We start from the raw sequence: 21,364 nt of genomic DNA on the forward strand, positions 1-21,364 counted from the left end.
AGGACGGTGAGGAGGTGGACACAGGAGGCAGCTGAGGCACTGCAGGACTGCTTTGGGTCGACAGACAGGGATGTGCTCTGTGGGCCTCATGGGGAGGACATCGACAACATGTCTGACTGCATCACTGAATACATCAGATTCTGTGAGGACACTCTCATGCCAGCCCGGACCGTGCACTGCTTCTCCAACAACAAACCCTGGATTACCAGCGACCTGAAGGCACTTCTAAACAAAAAGAAGATGGCTTTCAGGTCTGGAGATAAGGAGGAGCAGAGGAGAGTCCAGCGTGAACTCAGAGAGACACTGAGGACATGCAAGGACAACTACAGGAGGAAGCTTGAGTCCAAACTCGAGCAGAACAGTGGGAGAGATGTGTGGAAAGGAATGAAGCAAATCGCTGGGTTGAAGGGGAAGAACACACAGACATCTGGGAGCCTGGATAGAGCAAACCAGTTCAACCAGTTTTTCAACAGGTTCAGCTCACCTCCTGCTACTCCCCTACCACCACCATCCCCCCACACATCCACACTGCCCCAAGTTGTTCAATCCACCTACCGGCATTCTCCAGCACACCACCTCTCCTTCAGCCCCCCATACCCTCTCCTCCCCCATCTCCACTGCAGACAACAACACCTACCCCCAGCTAACGGTGACTACAGGCCAGGTTAAGAGACAGTTGAAGCGATTACACCAGGGGAAGGCTGCAGGACCTGATGGCATTACACCACGGATCCTGAAGACCTGCTCCGGCCAGCTGGCCCCTGTACTGGCACACATGTACAACCTGAGCTTGAGGCTGGAGAGAGTCCCGCTGCGGTGGAAGACATCACATGTGGTTCCTGTTCCCAAGAAGCCAAGGCCAGCCGACCCAGAGGACTACAGACCAGTTGCTCTCACATCTCATGTGATGAAGGTCATGGAGAGACTGGTCCTGGCCCAGCTGAGGCCTCGGGTGAGGACGTTTCTAGACCCCCTGCAATTTGCCTACCAGCCCCACTTAGGAGTTGACGATGCCGTCATCTTCCTGCTGCAACGAGCACTTTCGCACCTGGATGGTGGAGGAGACACTGTGAGAATCACATTCTTTGATTTCTCCAGTGCCTTCAACACCATCCAGCCTCTGCTACTGGGTGAGAAGCTGCGGAGGATGGGTGTCAACGACTCAGTGATCTCCTGACTGACTACTTGACAGGCAGGCCACAGTTTGTCCGTCTGGGCAGTGTCCTGTCTGGTGTGGTGGTCAGTGACGTAGGAGCTCCACAGGGAACTGTGCTTTCTCCCTTTCTCTTCACCTTGTACACCACTGATTTCCAGTACAACTCTGAGTCATGTCACCTACAGAAGTTTTCTGATGACTCAGCGGTTGTCGGGTGTATAGGGGATGGAGGGGAGGGGGAGTACAGGACACTGGTGGACGGCTTTGTGGAGTGGTCTGAGCAGAATCACCTGAGGCTCAACATTAGTAAGACCAGAGAGATGGTGATTGACTTCAGAAGGAAGAAGATACCTTCACGGCCACTGAAGATCAAAGGGGAAGTGGTGGAGGAGGTGGAGGATTACAAATACCTGGGAGTTGTAATCGGCAACAGACTGGACTGGGCATCTAACACTGACGCTGTGTGCAAGAAGGGGATGAGCAGACTCTATTTTTTAAGGAAGCTGAGATCCTTCAATGTGTGCAGCAAGATGTTGGAGACCTTTTATCACAGTGTTGTTGCCGGTGCCATCTTCTTTGCTGCTGTGTGTTGGGGAAGCAGCATCAGAGCCAGCGACTCTAATAGACTGGACAAAATCATCAGGAAAGCTGGCTCTGTACTGGGACTAAGGCTGGAGTCCCTGGAAACTGTGGTGGAGAGGAGGACACTGAAGAAGGTTCTGTTTATTATGGACAATAAACAGCACCCTCTCCACCACATAGTGGACAGACAGCGGAGCACCTTCTCACATAGGCTGCTCCAGCTCCGCTGTCGTAGGGACAGATACAGGAAATCCTTCCTGCCACATGTCATCTCACTGTACAATAAAAGCTAAATCATTGTTCTGCACTAATCAGTCCAATTTTGCACAACTGCACTGTGGCACACTGCTGTACATATATTTAAATATACATATCTGCATTTTTTAAATCTTTGTAAGGACTGCTCTAAGTTGAACAGCATTTCATATTTTTACAATTCATAGCATTTTATATTTTATTTTTATTTTTTATTTTATCTACAACTACTACTCAGTGGTAGATGTTATTGTGTCTTGTCTCTATGCTGTAACTGCGAAGTAATTTCCCTGCTGGGATGAATAAAGTACTTCTATTCTATTCTATTCTATTCTATTCTATTTCTTCCTTCATCCGTTTGTTGTTTACGTTCACTCTTTCTGTTCCTTCCTTTGTTTTTTCCAGTTGTTCTTTCTGTTCTTTCGTTCAGATGTTTTTTTGTTCTTTTGTTTTGTCTGTTCTTTCCCCAACTTTTCTGCAATTTTCCATTGTAGTTATGACTTGCATAGTTTTAAAAAGATGTTGTTTTTTGTTTTGTTTTTTTAACACAATGTACCAGCTCATTAAAAATAGTTGACCATCAAAGAGTAGTAATATTCAACTCATATTCAAGAAATTTTACACCAGACAAGTTAACGTGAGGACAGAATCGTCTCCTGTGAGTTTACCTTAAGCTATTATATTGAAACATTATGAATACGATGGAGCTAGCATGCAGCAGCAGCAGCAGGCATAAAGCAGGATGTGGCTGCTAACTTCGCTAACACTGCGCCTTGTGTCATGGAGTGAATCTGCATTCTCTCTCTCTGTCTGTAGGGGCTCAGGAGGTTCTCATTGACCCAGGTATGGACTGACTGTTTAACCACTGTAGCTCCTCTACACACTGTAGTCCTTCGGTTTGCACGCGCTCGCATGCTTTTTGTTTTCAACAGCTCTGGTGTTTTGGTTAATATTCAGTTTCACTTCATTGCTTCTTTGTATTCTGCATCACAGTTCTGAGTGTATTTTAAGCAGACGCTTTATTGAGTATTTTCATATTTTACATTCTTCTCTGACTTAAAAAAACAACAACCACAAAACCTGCAAATTTCTTACATTTAAACAGCATTTTTCTGAAATCTTTAGGTTACATAACTCTTTTAAACACCCAGAGTTGATGGTTCAACACCTGTGGTGCATACTCTAAGTTTCTTTTTAAACGTTGCTTACCGTTGAGGTTAAAAATATTGGTGTGGCGTGACATAGCAATGTCACACTGTTGCTATGGACACACCTTCTGTCTGAACTCTGAGTGTTGCAATCTAGTCGTTTTACTTTATTCACTTTGAATTAGCTTTTGAAAACATTTTAGCTGGATGTTTTTTTTTTTGACAAACATTAGCCATCTTCTAAAAGGCACCGTTAGTCTTACATTCTTTCCTTTTTTATTTAGAGTTGGGATTGGTTTAGATTTAGTCTTTTTATTTTTATTTTGTATTTTATTTTATTTGTATTTTAAATAGTTTCTGTGTTGGTTCTGGTCACCTTCTTCTGTAGGATTGGGTGTGTGTGTGTGTGTGTGGCGGGGTGGGTCTTAATTTTACTGGGGTAGTTTCTTTTTGTTTTTGCAGTCATTTGATTGGTTTTAATATGTGGGCTACGTCACTCTGGCAGTTGCGCTCTTAGTTCTCCTCATTGCTTTCATTGTTTTCTCCTTGGTGTTAACGCAGCAGATTAGCTGAGATTCTAAACTTTTTTTTTTTTCTTTGAATAATCTTATTGCGTCTCGTTTTGGGTGCAGGTGCCCTGACGGCCAATGGCATCAGCGCTGACACCAGCACAGAGATCGGACGAGCAAAGAACTGCCTGAGTCCGGAGGACATCATCGAGAAATACAAAGAGGCCATCTCCTATTATGGAAAGGTACATAAAAAAACACACCAAAGTGTTTTATTGGGAATAAATATGACAGATTAACTCAAACCTTTCAAATAAGAAAATGCAATAGACTTAGACTTAGACTTGTACTTTATTGATCCTTTGGGAAGACTCCCTCAGGAAATTGAAGAAAAAAACAATGTCTAGATTTTCCGAGAATGCAGCTTTGACTTCAGTGAAAATTGTTTTGTAGAGTTTCGACTCAAGCGGTCTGAATACAAAAACGTCACTCTGTTCAGATTTGTATTTGTAGAAAAATGTTGAAAATATTTCATTTCATGTCATTTTTCTTCCTGTGCAAAATTAGTCATGATCTTGTGTTGCTTTATCACATAAAAACTCCTGAAAATGCCTTGAAATTTGTGTTTATAATGTAAAATATGAAAGGTTTAAATTAGAAGTAATCAAATGCTGCTATGAAATAAATATTGTATAGAGCTGCAAAAAAGATAAATGTATATGAACTAGTGAAATGTTTGCTTTTGAGCTCTAATAAAATGAAAGGAAAAATGTATTATTATTTCTATTTTAAGATTTTAGAACAGAATGAATCGTATAAATTTAACAAAGGAAAAAAAAGCATTAATTTAGCTAAATAAGTTCAGTTGAGTGAGCTCTTCCCTTAAATAAATAAGACTTGTAAAACTGGTGACCTTTTGTTGTTATTATATGCAGATATTGAATAAAAACATACATAATCACATGCATCTTATAACATTTATATAAAAGTAAATAAAATGGTTCTATTTGGTTTCATAAGAGCCACAGTTAACCCCTGGTTTAAGTGATATTAAGCACTTTAGAAAGAATATCTTCTATCATTACCATAAAAATGATTTTTGTGTGTTCTTATGAAAACTCTGCCTCTGCAAAATAAATGTTAAGATCCCAGGTTTGTTATAATCTAGGCTTTGATATAAAACTCTCAGCGATCCCTCATTATGCGGATAAATTTCCTTGATTCCTTGAAGCCATGCTGCAGCATGTCAGCATGACTGTCTGTATTCATCCTTCCCAGTAGGGGGCAGTATTGTATGATGTATATTTGCATTAGCAGACGGGGACAGATTTTGACTGGCTCAGGCCGAATGGGACAGATAGATCTGACTTTCTATTAACCATTAGAGGATGTAAACCAAAGCTTTCATGCTGATAACTCTTTAAAGCAGTGCTTTGTGTCTACAAACCATATATATTATTACTAATAATTTTAATGAAATTGTTCATAACTTGCTGGAAGTGGGTTACTTTTCAGAAGCAGTTTTCAGTCTTATAATTATTTTCATTTCCATTTTGTGTTGATCTCCATCCCGTCTACCTTTATCTAATTCCTTATGAATTAAATTATGCTTCAACATGTAGACATTTAATATTAATTGAATTTCAATAGGAGAGACTGTGAGGATGTAAGTCGAAGAAAGCCATGGGACTGAGATAAACTGGTGCTGTTTTTTTATTTTCTCCCAACGCATTGAAGCTAAAATCCCTGAGAGGTGATTGACAGCGATGGCTTACATCTCTCTGTTCTGCCATGTTGACCAAGAGCGGACAAGTTTGATCACCTGCTAAAATGACAAGTTTTAGGGACTTGCAAAATCAGACCATAACAAATAAATTGAAAGACTTTCCCTCCCTTCGGGGAGACATATACCCATAATAATCCACCTCAAAAACAAACAAATCTGAGAAAAAATGTTGCAAGTTCAGATTTACCGCCAGTGATCCAGATGTCTTATTCGGAGTTCCCTTAAATTTGCACTTTAGTCATTTTGACTAAAGATTGCTTTTAGAGCTTTCAGCAGTTACAAGGAATCAAAATGGTGGTATTTTATAAAAATATATGTGGAAGCCCATTTCTGCTGTGAAATGGCTTCCATTTCTGTAATTTCGCGTGTTACAATCATAATTCTGAGATTCATAATTATGAGTGAAAGTCATAATTATAAGATTTAAAGTTGTGATTGAGATACCAGAATAGTATGTTAGCTCTTCTTAGCTTTGTGAATACATGGTGAATTACAGTAACAGAGCAGAAGTTGCCATTTCAGGCGAAAAGGCAAATTTATGACTTTGAATCTTATAATAATGACTGTGAAAGTCAATATTGTGACTTCCTATCTCATAATTATGGCTTTAAATCTCATAATAACAACTTTCTGTCTCATAATTATGACTTCCTGTTAGGCTTTAATTTTTTTTTTCAAATTGCCTTCCATAAGTATCAGTCAGGAGAAGGGTGATGAAAAATTCCTCAGCATCTAATGCTGTGGAATACTGCTTTTTGAATGATAAGTGTAGCATCCACTGTGTGTAAAGGACAAAACAATAAATTCTGGTGATTTATTTTTGCAGCAGCACTAAGCATGTCCTCCTTTAATGCCCCACAGTACAAGAACGCAGGTGTGATCGAGCTGGAGGCCTGCGTGAAAGCCGTCAGGGTGCTGGCCATCCAGAAGAGAGCCAGGGAGGCCTCAGAGTTCCTGCAGAATGCTGTCTACATCAACCTGGGACAGGTATGCTCACTGACTGGGAACACACACAACATAATAAACCCAACCGGTTCTGGTGGGTTGTCCACAACAGCAGCAGTGAGCCCACTACTGCGAGAAAACCCATTCTACCCTGCGTTACGTAACTTATTATATAGCTTGACTCACTGATTATCTAACGGGCTGGATTGTTGAGGATAATTTAGGATGTTTTTACACCTGATTGTGGACTCAGTTTGACTGGGGACCAAAGTTGTAGCATTTGTTTTACCTTCAGTTGGTGTGGTTCTCTTTAACACTGCAATGTGTCAAATGAACCAAACCCTCTGAAAAATCTCCTTCTCACCTGTGAGGGCGCTGCACCAAGAACCGCAGAAGAAAACGACACAAAAACCTCTGAAGAAGACACTGAGCGCATCTTCCTTCTTCATGAAATGTAAACAAAAATAGAGTGGCGTCAGATTTTAGAAAGTTGTAGAATTTCTCTTTGGTCTTTGGCGTAATACAACAAATCATTTCTTCCACTAGAGCTAGACTTGCACCTTTATTGTGGCTATATTTTACAAGAATGCCCTGTGCTATAATATACATTCACATAATCATTCGAAGTTCACCAGAGTTCATTTCAACCAAACTGAAACCTAGGCTTTTAGGTAGACCAGAGTTCGGTTTTTCTGGTCCACTTCAGAGATCGATTGCCCTGTTAATTCTGCTTTAATTGAACTCTAGTTGTTTGCCTAGACCAGGGGTCTCAAACTCCAGTCCTCAAGGGCCGCAGTCCTGCAGTTTTTAGATGTGCCACAGGTACAAAACACTGGAATGAAATGGCTTAATTACCTCCTCCTTGTGTAGATCAGTTCTCCAGAGCCTTGCTAATGACCTAATTATTCTATTCAAGTGTGATGCAGCAGAGACACATCTAAAAGTTGCAGGACACCGGCCCTTGAGGACTGGAGTTTGAGACCCCTGGTCTAGACAGTTCAGTTTGTTTGGGGAGGTCTGACTGCTTAATCGAACTCTGATGTGGACCGAAAAAGCGAACTCTGGTCCGTCTAAAAATCTTGGTCTCTGTTCAGTTCAGGGGAATTCTGTTGCGGTTCTAATGCATTTTGTGAACGCCAAGCAGACCGGGGACTGCTCCAAAAGCAGGAAGTGAACTGCAATTCAGAGCAATTCAGGTTAATGCAACCAAACAAACGTTTGCAATTAGCAGGAGAAATCGCTCGTGGTCTTATACCAAAGGCTGAAGAGAAAACCTCCACCCACTAAAATCTGATGCTACTCCATTTTTGTTTACATTTTGTGAAAAAGGAAGTTGCTCTTAGGTCGTCTTCACAGGTTTTTGTGTCGTTTCCTTCAGTGATTCTTGGTGCAGTGCCACCACAGGCGAGGAAGTGAACAGGTCTTTCAAAAGGTTTGCTTTGTTTGTTTCTCTCGTCTTCTTTTCCCTGTTTTTTTCCATCTAACAAAAGATAAAAAGATAAACGTCCGAAACAAGGCTCAAAAAAATCCAAATACCCATCAGTCCAGTTGTGGCAGCAAAGCAGAGTCCAGCTTTGCAGGGTCCGGGTTAACTTCTTGTCTGTGTGCCTGTTCCATCTGATAGACATTCATCCACTCCTCAAGTGGCAACTCGACTTAATGATTTCTTCCCAGCTGTCAGGAAGCAGACTCGGAGCGTAGAGTTTCGACGCTCCAAGTCTGCCCAAAAGAAATTTCTACCCAAAGAATTTGGGTACTACACTCCCAAGAAGAGATGAACAGACTATAGAGGGCAGGGGATCAACGGACTGGATTGTTTAAACCGGAGTTTCTTCAAATAGAATGACGCTTCAGTGCACTCAGCCTCTACCATGACTCAAATGATGGCATAAGGGTGTAGTTTGCAACTGCTAAATGCTAATTATCTCTGTAAAATTGCAGCTGTCGGAGGAGGAGAAGATCCAGCGCTACAGCATCCTGTCCGAGCTCTACGAACTCATCGGCTTCCACCGCAAGTCGGCTTTCTTTAAGCGCGTGGCGGCCATGCAGTGCGTGGCCCCCACCATCCACGAGCCGGGTTGGAGGGCCTGCTACAAGCTGCTGCTGGAGACTCTGCCCGGATACAGCCTGTCGCTCGACCCCAAGGACTTCAGCAAAGGTAGGGGGAAGAGGTCGTGAACGATGACTTCAGAAGCTTCGTTTCGCGAGGCGGTGGGCCGTGCGTTCTGGCCCCCTCTTCACTCAGAGAAAGGCACAGCTGAGATCCGCTGTCAGCGTTCGGAGGGCTCTCGGTGTTGAGGCCTTTGTGATGCAGCTTCAGGACTCTACAGACTCTTGGCCCCGGCTCATTGCAGTCAAACCGTTGAAAGCATTAGCTATAAAAGACGGCACTCGCATTGAAAAGAGGCACTCAGAAAGATTCGCATCTTATCAAGAGAGAGCCGTCTGAGCGAGATTTCTCTCTCTGATGCACTTTGAATCTCTGGCCTTGTTTGCTTTATGAGCAGGGAATGAATGAGGGAAAATATTCGAGTTCATTCTGAAAAATGAAAAGATATATAATATTGGGCATGAGTAAAAGATTCCGATCGCCTTTTAGTCATGCTGTCCTTTCATTTCTTAATACATTTCCTCCTCAGAAATCAACAAGAGTCTTTCCCTTGACGCTAAAAGAAAATAGAGACGGAGTTTTAGTGCAAAAAACATTCACACGCTTAAAAGCAAGCAGGCTTCAGTGCTTTTTATGGGGAGTTTGAAAAGGATGAAGATGTTGAAGTGAGGAAAAAAATTTAGCACTGTAAATAGGTAAGTATAGAAATCCATCAGCTCATATAAACCTTCCATTCAGTTTTCTCATCATGTCATCACCTGAAAAATAAGTTACTTTTTTTATTATAACAATTATTTTGTAATTAGTCTGTCGATTAATCGATTACTCAGATAAAAAACCGGCACATACTTCACATTTTTCATTCAACCACTTAAGGTTTTTATACAATATTAGAACTACATTAAAATTACATATAAACTAATAATTAAATTATTTTTATGAAGTAAGAAAATGAACATTTCATTGCATAAAATGCAATCACAGCATTCCTTTAGTGATGCTGCAGCTAAATAAATGTTTCTAGCATCAACATATGGAACTCTCAGTCCTTTCTGCTTGACTTAACATCAGTACAGTGCAGTATTCTTTTTATTTATCTTCTTTTTTATTAACCAATTAATAAATGGACAGCAAAAGGTGCTTAATATGAGATTTTTTGTCACAGAATTTGATCCAAGTGAAGCTAACCCTGCCACTTGAGGAGTTCTGGTAGAATATATTTATAGACAAAGAAGTTTTTAATCTCAAATTCAAACTATATATAATACAGTACATAGTACATATACCGTATATAAGCACATATATATGTACATTTTGGACTTAATTACTGCTCTGACTATGCTGTTCTTTCAAGAATCGACCTGTTTTGAGTCTGTATCTCCAGTTAACAATTAATCGATTGCTAAATTAGTTTAGAAGGATTATTTCGATAATCGATTTATCTCCATGAATCCGATGAATCGTTTCAGCCCTGTTCTAGAGGAGTAACGTGGTGGCTTGTTGTCTCTGTGCAACAGATCAGAGGCAGCCTGAGGACTCAGTAGCATTTGACTGAGGTTTGCATGACAGTGCAGCCACTAGGCTGTGGCAGCACAGTCATTATCTTGGCAGTGTGTTAATTGGATTTCCAGACGTCTCCCGTTCAGGGCTGGAAATCCAGCGAATCAAGCTGTTTTTTTGTGTTTGAGCGAGAGCGACAGCCTTCGAAGAGCCAGCATCCTGTGGATTACTGTGCTGGATAAACACTGGTTCTGGCAGATAGGTAGAAGTCAGCTATTTTTAGCCTGCCGAGTGGGTGCAGTGTCTCACTATAATAGGGTGGAAAAAATGCTTATAAAGGAACTACATGTGCAGTTTGTTCAGATAGTAAAGAAGTCAGAGCGAATAACAACCGTGGGGATAAAAGTGCTGATAATGGCAGAGCAGCAGAAGTATGATTTGATGTTATTTGAAATGGTGTTTAAGCTGAGGAAATATTTATGGCTTTATCAAATGTCCTCCCTCCCCTCTCTGTACCCTCTGGCCTTCCCACCACATCTTTTCCTCTGGTTTTTCTTTCTTTCCCTCTCTGTGAGTCAGCAGTCAGCAAAACGGAGCGGAGCAGGGCGTCTTTTAGAGGGTCCGGGGGGCGTTGTTGATGTAAGGTTAGAAAGATAAAGGGCTTCAGAACCAGCTGAGTTAATAACATATTTAATCTGTTTGGTAGGGATGTGATATGGAATATCGACAAACGCAGTGCTTACCTTGAACTTCCCCACGTTTGTCACGTTAAGTGAAAAATCATCAAACATTTGTTGCAAATAGGAAGCATGTTGATGTCAAAAGATGCTAATTATCTGCCAAAGATTTGAGAAGAATCAAACGCAAAGCTACCGTTCTCCTACCGGGCTGGGAAATTCCAGAACCAAAACAGGACGTTCTAGGCAAACCAACTAGAGTTCAGTTAAAGCGGACTAGATGAGGCTAGTGTGAATGCACAGAGTAAGTTACAATGAATGAGTCAAATAAATAGCTCATTAAAGAGTGTCGGCAATGATCTTTGGCAGCCCTGTGAGTGTGTTCCTCTCTCTGTCATCTCTGTCCCAGGCACACACAGAGGCTGGGCGGCCGTACAGATGCGCCTGCTGCATGAGCTGGTGTACGCCTCCCGCCGCATGGGCAACCCGGGCCTTTCTGTGCGCCACCTGTCCTTCCTGTTGCAGACCATGCTGGACTTCCTGTCTGATCAAGGTCAGTAAACGGCAAAGCACAGTGTGATATTTCAGAATCTCCAGTCCTCTGGGGTTCTTCCAGCTTTATGCCCAACCTTCAAAGGAAACAATTCTGCCTGATTGTGGTGATTGGCGTATGGTAGCTTACTTAATGCTGTGCAATGGTCACCAAAGCTTGTGTTTACTTGGCTTGCACTGCAGCATTGTACTCTGTGTATACAGATATGGTTTTCTTTTTTTAACACAAGCTCCCCTGGCCACACAATAGAGGGAAGTTAAATCCTTGTTGAACGACTAAGCAAGAGATATGTAAGGGAGAGAGAAGTAATAGGAGAAAGATGCTTACCTAGTAAATATCACACAAAAGCAAACTCTGCTTAGGCTGTACTAACTGTCTTTATAAATAATGCAGAATGAAAATGATTGCCCACACCATTTAAACACACATCCTGAAATAAATACCTGGTGGCGACTGCTTGCTGCAGGCAAAACTATTTTCTTTCCAACAAACTCAATGCAGAGAAATCTTGTTATAAAACCATTTTGTGTTTAAATTTGTTGGCTCAGAGTACTACTGTAAGCCAATCCTACTTTTCCACCAACCTGTAGTGTCATGTTACAAATCAATCACAGATTACTATTAGAATGAATCCCCCTTTTTGTGGGTGGGAGACGGTGCAGGTATATGTCGAGCTCTGAAGTACAGTTTGTGCCGACGTTTGGCTCAGCTGAAGTAAAACGTTTTACTGCTGTAAACATGTTCAGTAGTTTCTAGCTGTTATTGGTCTTGATTGTTTCTCTTTTGTTTCAAAAATAAGCTCTTCAGGTTTGATTTATTCAGCTGAAGAAAGTTATGATACATCCACGCTTTCATTTGTTCTAAGATACTAAAATCAAAGGACCTCAAATGGAACCTTGAAGAACCCTGCATGTGATTTTTTTTAATCAATTACTTATGGACACAAAGAAGTCAAGTAAGAATGAGTTGACTTACTGAGTTAACCAGCCTTGTATCACCACATAAGTAGGCCTATGTTGTCTTAGCCCGCTCTCTTTAAGGAAACATGATTTATTGAACCTGCTTTGTAAAACAGCAGCTCCTTCATCGCAGGAAAGTGTTTATTTCTAAGGGATTATTTTAGGAATTTCCTACGTAGACCAAGAGTTGTGGTAACCTGTAGGTCTAAAAGCGAAATTGAAATTCTTAAAGATTCTTAGAGTTCTTAAATATAAATGTGCTTCAGTCACATCTAGAGTTGTTAACTAATTGACCTTCACAATTGAAAGAAGTGTAACTACTAAGCTGAGGCATCTGGCCACAAAATCATTTGTTAGTGTGGCCATTTTTGCAACTGATGGTGAAATTTATGGAATACTTAAAAATCCTTACTATAAAGTACTTAAAGTATTAAACCATTATTAAGATTTTTTTAATTTTAAATTGAATTATTGATCAGATCCTTTAGGTAATGTTATACAAAGTAAAAGCTACTTGAAGGACAAAAACACATTTGTATAGGTGTAACAAATCCACTGGTAAAGGTGGTTTCATTTAAAATTTTCTTCCCTTTAGTGATTGCCAGTAACATGATTTAAAAGAATGAAATCTACAAACCATCCAAAATGCAGCAGCTGGTCTTTTAACAATTGCTATAAATGTGAACGCACATCTCCAGTTCTGGCTTCTCTGTATGGGCTTAATGTTTTGGTTTAGGATTGATTGATTGATTCCAGATTTTATTGCTTTAGTTTTAAACTTGTAAAAGGCTGAGCGCCATCATGTCTCTGTAATCTGCTTAACATCCACACTCCAGTGATGGCACTTTAGTAAACCAAGCAGTTTCTCTTAAATGTACCTAGATTCATGCTAAAATCCAGAGGTGCTCGGCCTTTTGCAGTTTTTCTAGCAGTTTGAGATTTTGCTATAATGAAAGTCTATTATGTATTTTTCTTTTTTAAAAATATTTTTGTTCTCTTATTCTTATTGGTGTTTATCTTGCTTCACTTTATTGAACAGTAAAGCATTTTCGTCGGTGTCTATTGTTTTTGTGTGCTACATAGATAAATTAACATTGACACTCAACACAAGTCCAAACTGTAGTCATGCTTTGGTCCACAGACCAGAATATTTAAGCGATAGAAAATAATGGCCATCACTGCTCTGTAGAATCACCACATTTTCTTGGTGGGAGCTCTGCTTTTTGGAGCATTAGCGATGACTTTTCCATGACAAATTGGTCTCAGGAGAGAGTTTTGGGGAGGAAAAAATGATAACAGAATATAAAGCAGAGTTATTGGTCTATATTCAGCCCCTAAGGTAAGCTGACGGGGGACAACTGACATACTGTTTGGTTATTTACTGGTGTTCGGATACAAAATAATTCCAATGCAGCAGCACTGACAGATTTACATGAAAAGATTAAGTCTCAAGTTGTTCATGTGTAACTGAGATTAAGCAAAGTCCAGAAATACTGTAATTTTGTTTAGGTGTCAAACAGTGCCAATCACCTTTATTGTCACCCCTTGCAAGGGTGTGTAAAAAAACTCTAAAATAAATTAATATTTCATTGTGGAAGCACCTTGAACGAAAAATGTTCAGAGTTCATAATGCAGGACTCCTGATTCTAGGACCTGTAAGAGAGAAACCATCCCTCAGCATCCCAGACTCTTAACAAGTGTGCATAAGGTTAAGTTGGTTTGTTTCACACCAAATCAACTTGAAGTAAAATGCAATGAGTTGCATGCAATAACAAAAGCCACAATGGAATTTATGCTAAAGTTGAAGTCATGCTAGCAAGTTTATCGTAACTGTTCTTGTAGTATAAATTTGTTTTTAGGAAAAACTTTGATTTAGCATAAATTTTAGTTTAGCATGACTTCTGTTCTATTACTACTGCCATTTTAGCATAAATACCTTTTTAGCAAAAATTCTGCTTTAGCATAATTTCCATTTTAGCATAATTTTCTTTGTTAGCAAAAACTATGTTTTAGCATACTTCCGGTTTTAGCATAAGTTCTGATTTAGCAAAATGTATGTTTTACCTTAATTTCAGTTTTAATTTAACTTATGTTGTGACTTTTTTCCGTTGTGGCATTTTGCTTACCCTTCTGGGCCACCGTACATTTTGGTCAACTGACCAAAATGCAACTTTTCTGTTCAACTGTGAGTTTAGTTCAGGCGTCACTCAATAAAGGTGGACTTATTTTGTGAAATATTATGTATTAAAACATTTTGAATAAAATTATAAAAGTCGTAAATGTATAATCAAAATTTTGCATTCATGTTAAAAACATCCCCCCCAAAATATAGATGCATAGTGAATATACTCTGTTGGGTTCATGCTATAAACGGTTCCAAATATTCAGCAGCCGGCTATTACTGAAGCGATTGTCTCCCCTCATGCCTTAAAGCTGATAGCTGAGAATAAAAGATATTTCTGTCTGAGGTGTATTGCGTTTGAAGCATTGTCTTTAAGGAGGTGTGGATTATTGTGTCATTTTCCCCACTGCATCGTAGCCTCGATGCAATTTACAGCAAATCCCCCCCGCTGCTGAATCATGGCTTTGTGTGCCTCCTTAATGATAATCGGAGAGCCTCATTTCAAGCCGCAGTTTTCTTTTGTAACATCATTGCCAAGCTTCAGACGCAAACTCGCCTGCCGTCATGAAGCTCATCTCGTGTTTTCTCCTGTCACTCATATGTTTTAATAGAACATGATCGGCAGCGGAGGCTTAAAGTTTGAAGGTTTTGGATTGGTACAGGAATTTCTCGTGACTTCCTCCTGTTTCACAGAGGCAGAAATTGAAGCATTTTTTATTTATTTTTTATGAAACAGCTTATTTCTGTATATACCTTCAGCTTGAAACCCTCGTTTTACTGAACTTTGGAATCAACTCTGCAGTTTCATCCATCATGATGTATTAATACTCTCAAGAAAACGATAATGCTGAACTTTCTTTCTTCCACGCAAGACCCAGTAAACAGAGAATTTATGTGTTCTCAGCAAAAAATAGCCGCTGCAGGGTTGTAGTGCATTTACTGAATTTAAAGAGACATAGTGAGATTTTTACTTTTTGTGAATTTTATACTGGAGAGATTAATGTCACTCCTCTTTCTGCTCAGGTTTTTATTTTTTTTTAGTGTTTGTCATTTGGATTATTTATCTATTTCTTTCGCCGGTTTTCCCCTGCTGGCATTTTGCTTCCAATACTATTCAGAAAAGTCTTAATAATGCATAAAGATGGTGACATATCTGTTTGTGGTGTGCCGGTTGTTTCCATTTCACACCATGATATCTTTCCTTTTTATAAAACACTTTCATTTTCTTCACTGTCAATAGTTATTTGAGAGCTCAGCGTGGCGTTGGGTCTGAGTACAGAATTTATAAACTTGTTAATAAAACCGTGTCGTCGGATATTGCCTAATTTTTCTGTCTGGTTATGACTCCATTTCTCAGTCTCTGTGTTCTTTGTTGTTGTTGTTCTTCACGGTTCCTTTGAGCTGAAACCGGTCGGCTCTTCCTCTTCATCTGGAGGTTGATGCTGTTCTACATTTAAACTGACCATTGCTTTTACCTTGCAACAGTCAAATACGTCCTTCAGTCTGTCCACCCATCTAGCTAGCACATGGCTCATTCATCATAAAACATTGCAGTTTAACAATGAATCATTTCCTATGTGAGAAAGTATGCCCTGACACGTAACACGAGGTTACAGGTTGTAACACGAGAGCTTCAGTATTGGTCTAATATAGTGTCACTCAACGACATTATTGAGATCCCTTGTTATTTTGTCAAACTGAAAGATCGACCTGAAGGCATGATTTAAAAACCATCTTTCATCATCAGGGAAAAAGACGTCTATTGTGCCTCTAAGGACACCATACATTGCAAGTTTATCACCGTCAAAGGAGCCATTACATATGATAATGTAAAATCATAAATGGCTTTTAAAACTTGTATACTAATGCTAATCAATGTTGTAGAAAGGCTTACCCCTCTGTCTTTGTATAATTATAGATTTTTCTTTTCCACTAGAAATCTCTTGACTTCTTCTTCTTCTGTATCAGTATGCAGATGGGAAGTCGGAGGTCACGGGGTCGAGTCACCTTTTGGTCCCAGTTTTCATCAGAAAATCTGAGTGGGCGTGACCCTAAAGAAAGAGTTTGACCTGACTCACTATATTTCTGTTCCAAACAGTGAGTGGGTGAGGTAAGATGGAGCACATTTAAGCTGAAACGTTGAAGCTTCTTTATGTAAAGAAGGGATACATTTACCTACTCCCATCCACTGCAGTCTCGCGTTGCTTAAATGAACAAACTTACCTTTTTGTTCAGACTACACCTTGTACATCTGTAAAGGTTTTGAAGATGTTGAATTTGTGCTTGTTTGATTAAAATCTTGGGATTGGATTTAGGTGAACTGGGTGCTATGCAGTCCAGGCGTTTTAGAGCTCATAGTGGAAGTAACACAAGAATAATAGAAGGAATTATTGGACTTTAGGAAGACCCTAGATTTCTGAAAAATGGCCTCGGCTGAAAATTCAATTGCTTTCTACCAAGTGAGAAATGGAAAGGAAGGCTGTAGATCAGAAATGACAGCTCTCCTTTAGATAGCAAATCTGGTAAAACCTTTCAAAGTATATACAGCATTTCATAAAGATTATCGAAATTAAAGATTTACAATCAGAAAACCCCAATCATACACAATGATTATATTACACATTACATTGGAAGGCAAAACCTTAACATAAGGTGCTAAGGTCTTACAAACAAATGTATGGATGCTTAATGTACTTATGGACACTAAACCTTATCCCCAGTGTCAATGCTGAGGGTGAGGTGTTCAGGGTGATGTGCAGTGTTGGTTGTCACACCACTCTTTTATGTAGGCCAAAAACTACATCTTTGTTCTCATTTGACCAGACCACTTTAATGTCTACATGCCTTGTGGCAAACTGGAACTGTGAGATCTTATGGTTTCTTTCAGCAATAACTTTGAAAAAAACCCACTTCTATACAGGACAGATTTTGAATGGTTGTCTTTTAACAGAAAGTTTCTTACCTTAACTTTGGAGCTGCTTCTTCTGATTTTGCTTGCCTAACTTGTCAATTAAGCAGATGGTCCTCTAGCTACAGATTTTTATGGTTGACATAAGATATATTGGTTTCCTTTAGAAAACCTGCCTGGTAGGAGAGCAATCATCCAACCACCCATCATGTTTTTGAGTTCAAAATGTTTAAAGTTGACAGGAAATTGGAAAATTTGGCTAGCTAATTGTGCTATTGGAAGACTTTATCAACAATGCCCAAACAATAACAGTAAAGTCTTAAAAAGGCAAACATAAAAAAATAGTATTAAAATAAATATAATTTTTTTTCCTCACTTTCGTTGTTTCATTCTATTAGTGTCGAAAATGTTTTGATCTTTTGTCAGTGACTTGTCACTTTATTTGTGGAAGTTGTTAGCATTTAAACGATAGAGACAGGAAGTGGTTATTGAGTCCTGGTGAGTAAAATACACAGAACCTCAATCTCTCTATGTGTCCACATACTGACCATACTATGATGCTGTTGTGCTTCCAACCGTTTACTAACAAGACTCTTTAACCCCTCTTTGCTGTTGCCATTACTGGTATATTAAAAAACCTATAATAAGTAAACAAACAATGCTTAACCTGGCGGGGGTACAGGTAAAACCTGGCGGCCCGCCAGGCTTATAATACACTGTGGGAAACTCTTGATCTATCCTGTAAAATCTGGTGATAAAGTCACAGAATTTGAAAAAGTTAAAATTAACATTAGCCAATTTGCATTTTCCTAGTGGCTTTTGTTGCTTCCAGGTATTGTCATCACTAAAAAACAAGCAAACTGTGCCTGTATGTTTGTGTGCTTGGTGCTCATCTCCATCCCAGTGATGGAGCACAGATTTCTGCTCTCATAGCTGGATGTCAGGTCATGTGCTTTGTCTGCTGCGTGTCCCGCATTATTGGATCTCATTTTCAGCTGAAATTCTGTTAGTGGAACAATAACAATCATTTACTTGACCTGCTTATCGGGCAATAATGCACACCACCGAGCAGCACTGGCATATCGCGGCTCTCTAATCCTTCTGCTTGACTCATCGCTGTTCATAAAAATATCTATGTAGCAATAAGTCGCACACGTCCCACACTAATATCCCACTGAACCAAAAATATCCCACACCCAAAAATGTAAAACTTGTTTTGTGATGGCTAAATGTCTGTTTAATATGTATTAAACTTTTGTCGTTTCTTACACGCTACGGAGATGAAAGCAAAGTTGGTTTTTTTGTGTTTTTTCTTTTGTGGGGAATCTGATTCACGGCAACCTTTTACCCTGCCTTGAAGTGTTCCTCCTCCTGCTCCTGACGGTCGACACTCGCAGATGAGAGCCTTTCACTTGGAGAAAGATGTGGAGTGTTATACTGCACCCCTTCTCTCATGTACCTGTTAAGCTGTCTCTTTGCTTTTTCTGGACTGTGTGTTCCAGTTGTCAGCCTCATAACGAGCCGCACTGGGTTTGTCTGGACAGCAAGCAAGCAAGAAGCACTGCTGGAACAAAAATCTTCCACTTCGGTCTCCTTGATATATTTAATATGCTAAAGGAGCAAGCTCAACAGCTTGAGTGTAGTTTTACCCCTATGAGCAAATGCCTTCAACTTGATGGAGCAGTGTTGCTTTTGATGGCCAGTTTTTAATCAATCTTTTTTGGGCCAATCGTAAACTTCTGACCTTGAATTAGTGTTGCTGCGACATGTAGTTTTGATTACAGTATTTTCAGAGGTTACCACAGCTAACCGCGAATCATTAAAATCAGCCTGTTTTAATAGTTTAAGCACCAAATATTCCTTAATATGCATTAACACGCACAGTGGAAACAGCGTCTTAGCACTGAGGCAGAACCTAACATCAACAGTGTTCAATCGGCGCCAAGGAAAATAAATCATGCTCCTGGATCGGCTGCTTTGCAAATGTCAGCCAAAAGCATGTTAATTAGCATTGTACCTGGGTGTTTCAGCTTCCCGAGCTGCATTTTCTTTTGAATATTTTAGGTTTGCGAATCAGCGACTAGGCGGGTTTTCAGTTAATAATGTGGAGTTACTTTCCTCAGACAAATCTGGAAGTACTGAACCGTGACTGGGCAGAGGCTCCGCTGTGCTTGCATCAGTGTGAATGAGCGAAAGCCTGAATAAAATAAAGAGGAAGACAACACCAAATGTTCTTTAACATGTAATCAAAATGCAATTTATTGGACACCCGCTACATTTATTCACTCTTAAAAGGGCTAACATCAAACACAAACTCATCACATCAGGCGCGTATGATTGCAAAGGGTTAGTCAGCATTTTCAAGGAGGTTTGCCCTATTTAAAGGTCATACATTTAGTTCTTAAGAACAAGGAAACATGAAGGCTAGATTAAAGGTATCCACAGAGAATGCTCTCTAGTCAAAATAGTCTGAATTTGAATTATTTGGACACCAGGACAGATGGCATATTTTGTATAAACCAATTGCAGCGTTCCAGGAGAAGAGCTGTGACTCTCATGTGTTCAGGCTGTTTTGCTGCAGCAGGACGTGTTCGGCTCACTATCAGATAATCTACCTTACATTTGACTGTTCATCAGAAGGTTCATGAGAAAAATGCACAGTGGCATAAGCTCCTAAAACATCTACAAGCTAAAAATGTGGGAATTGAGAATATTTTTCCTCAGACCAACGTCAAAGACCTGCAGGTAGCTACAAGAACTACCTACAGATTTTTGATTTAAACGGATTTAAATCAAAAATCCATTTGGAAATCACATTGGAACGTATGAAATTGAATCTGTCTGTACGGTTAGATTGAAGTCACGTTTTTGTAAAGTGCCTCAAGATTATGTTTGATGTGGTACTATATAAAACAATCTGTATTGATTTGAGAACATGATTACTTATAACATCAATTTTAACCAGTTATTCTCACTGTTAACCAAGTTGTATAAAATAGTTTTTTTTTAGCTCATTAATTTGATTAGTGTTTTAAGTTTTTCAAATGTGTTTACTATGCCTATCTTTTGATGACATGCATCTTTTACATGTAGTGAAAACCTTTCAGAAAGAGGTTTTCACTACAAAACCAGCCACTTTCTTGGTCTACTGGAGCAGATGGGTGATTTTAACCCACTCACCCCATCAGTGCTCCTTAAATGGTCTTAAAAGTCTTACATTTATTTATCTAAGATTAAGCCCTTAAAATGTCTTGAATTCATATGGAAAATGTAAGTTAGTCTTAAATATGTGATTCACAGTTCTTAAATTTTATTATGGCAGGACTGTTTAATGTCATTTATTAATGATTTTTTCCTCACTGGACTTCTGTATAAATGGCAAAAGTTTGAGTTGAGTAGTGCACAGACATTTTCACTCACTGCATTCTGTGACTCAAGGCTGTTAAGGTTACTGGTAACAAGCAGCTAATACTTCCTAGCTAGCTAGCAAGCAAAGAAGCGAACCATCAGCAGCTAGCATATAGCTCTCTACCTGGAGATATGGCTACCTAGAGAGCCATATGAGAAGCACAAAGCTGTTGCCAAGAGCTGCAGGGGACAGTTTTGGTCCCCTGCATTTCTTTTATACATTTCTGTCGTGATATAGGTCTTAAATTTTATGATAATGGTCTTAAGGAGGTCTGAAAAAGTCTTAAATTTGAGTTGGTGAAACCTGCATATACCCCGGCTAATTTATGGAAATTCTGTACTGGCTTCAGTCTTGATGACGTGTAGCCACAGCAGTCGTTTCCACGCAGTCTGGATCAATCACATCCTTGTTGGTATGAATGGTGTCATTTACCTGTGGATTCTGCTGGGAAACAATGTGTTGTGTCATTCACGTCACCACTTCCTGGACACCCATCATAGCAAACAGTGGGACAGAGAAGCTCCTTTTTAAAGCAATATTTTGCTTGTTTAATTAACTTTAATTGTTGCATCATTTTTTTAAATCCGAGATCTACTTACTGAAATTACCCTTTGACTCTTTACATTCGTTTAATTCTGAAACATTTGACTTAAATTGATAAGTAAATGATCAGAATGGTTTCTTTTCTGACCTATAATTGCTTCTGTGCATTTGCAGCAAGGTGTCAGCACTTTCTTAAAGAGTC

The 21,364-nt window shown here is 39.7% G+C and overlaps 1 protein-coding gene across 2 annotated transcripts in view; it reads left to right on the forward strand.

The window, feature by feature from the left end:
• trappc9 (trafficking protein particle complex subunit 9) overlaps positions 1 to 21,364 on the forward strand; it is a 220,560-nt gene that overhangs the window by 9,539 nt on the left and 189,657 nt on the right. The window contains exons 5-9 of one of the 2 annotated variants that reach the window (XM_032580805.1): positions 2,810 to 2,836; positions 3,774 to 3,895; positions 6,298 to 6,423; positions 8,323 to 8,539; positions 11,078 to 11,221. In XM_032580805.1, coding sequence (XP_032436696.1) covers positions 2,810 to 2,836; positions 3,774 to 3,895; positions 6,298 to 6,423; positions 8,323 to 8,539; positions 11,078 to 11,221 — 636 coding nt within the window. The remainder of the gene's footprint in view (positions 1 to 2,809; positions 2,837 to 3,773; positions 3,896 to 6,297; positions 6,424 to 8,322; positions 8,540 to 11,077; positions 11,222 to 21,364) is intronic. The other variant, XM_032580806.1, reaches the window with a different exon arrangement.

This window comes from Xiphophorus hellerii, chromosome 13, assembly GCF_003331165.1.
Source record: "Xiphophorus hellerii strain 12219 chromosome 13, Xiphophorus_hellerii-4.1, whole genome shotgun sequence".
Taxonomy (NCBI): domain Eukaryota; kingdom Metazoa; phylum Chordata; class Actinopteri; order Cyprinodontiformes; family Poeciliidae; genus Xiphophorus; species Xiphophorus hellerii.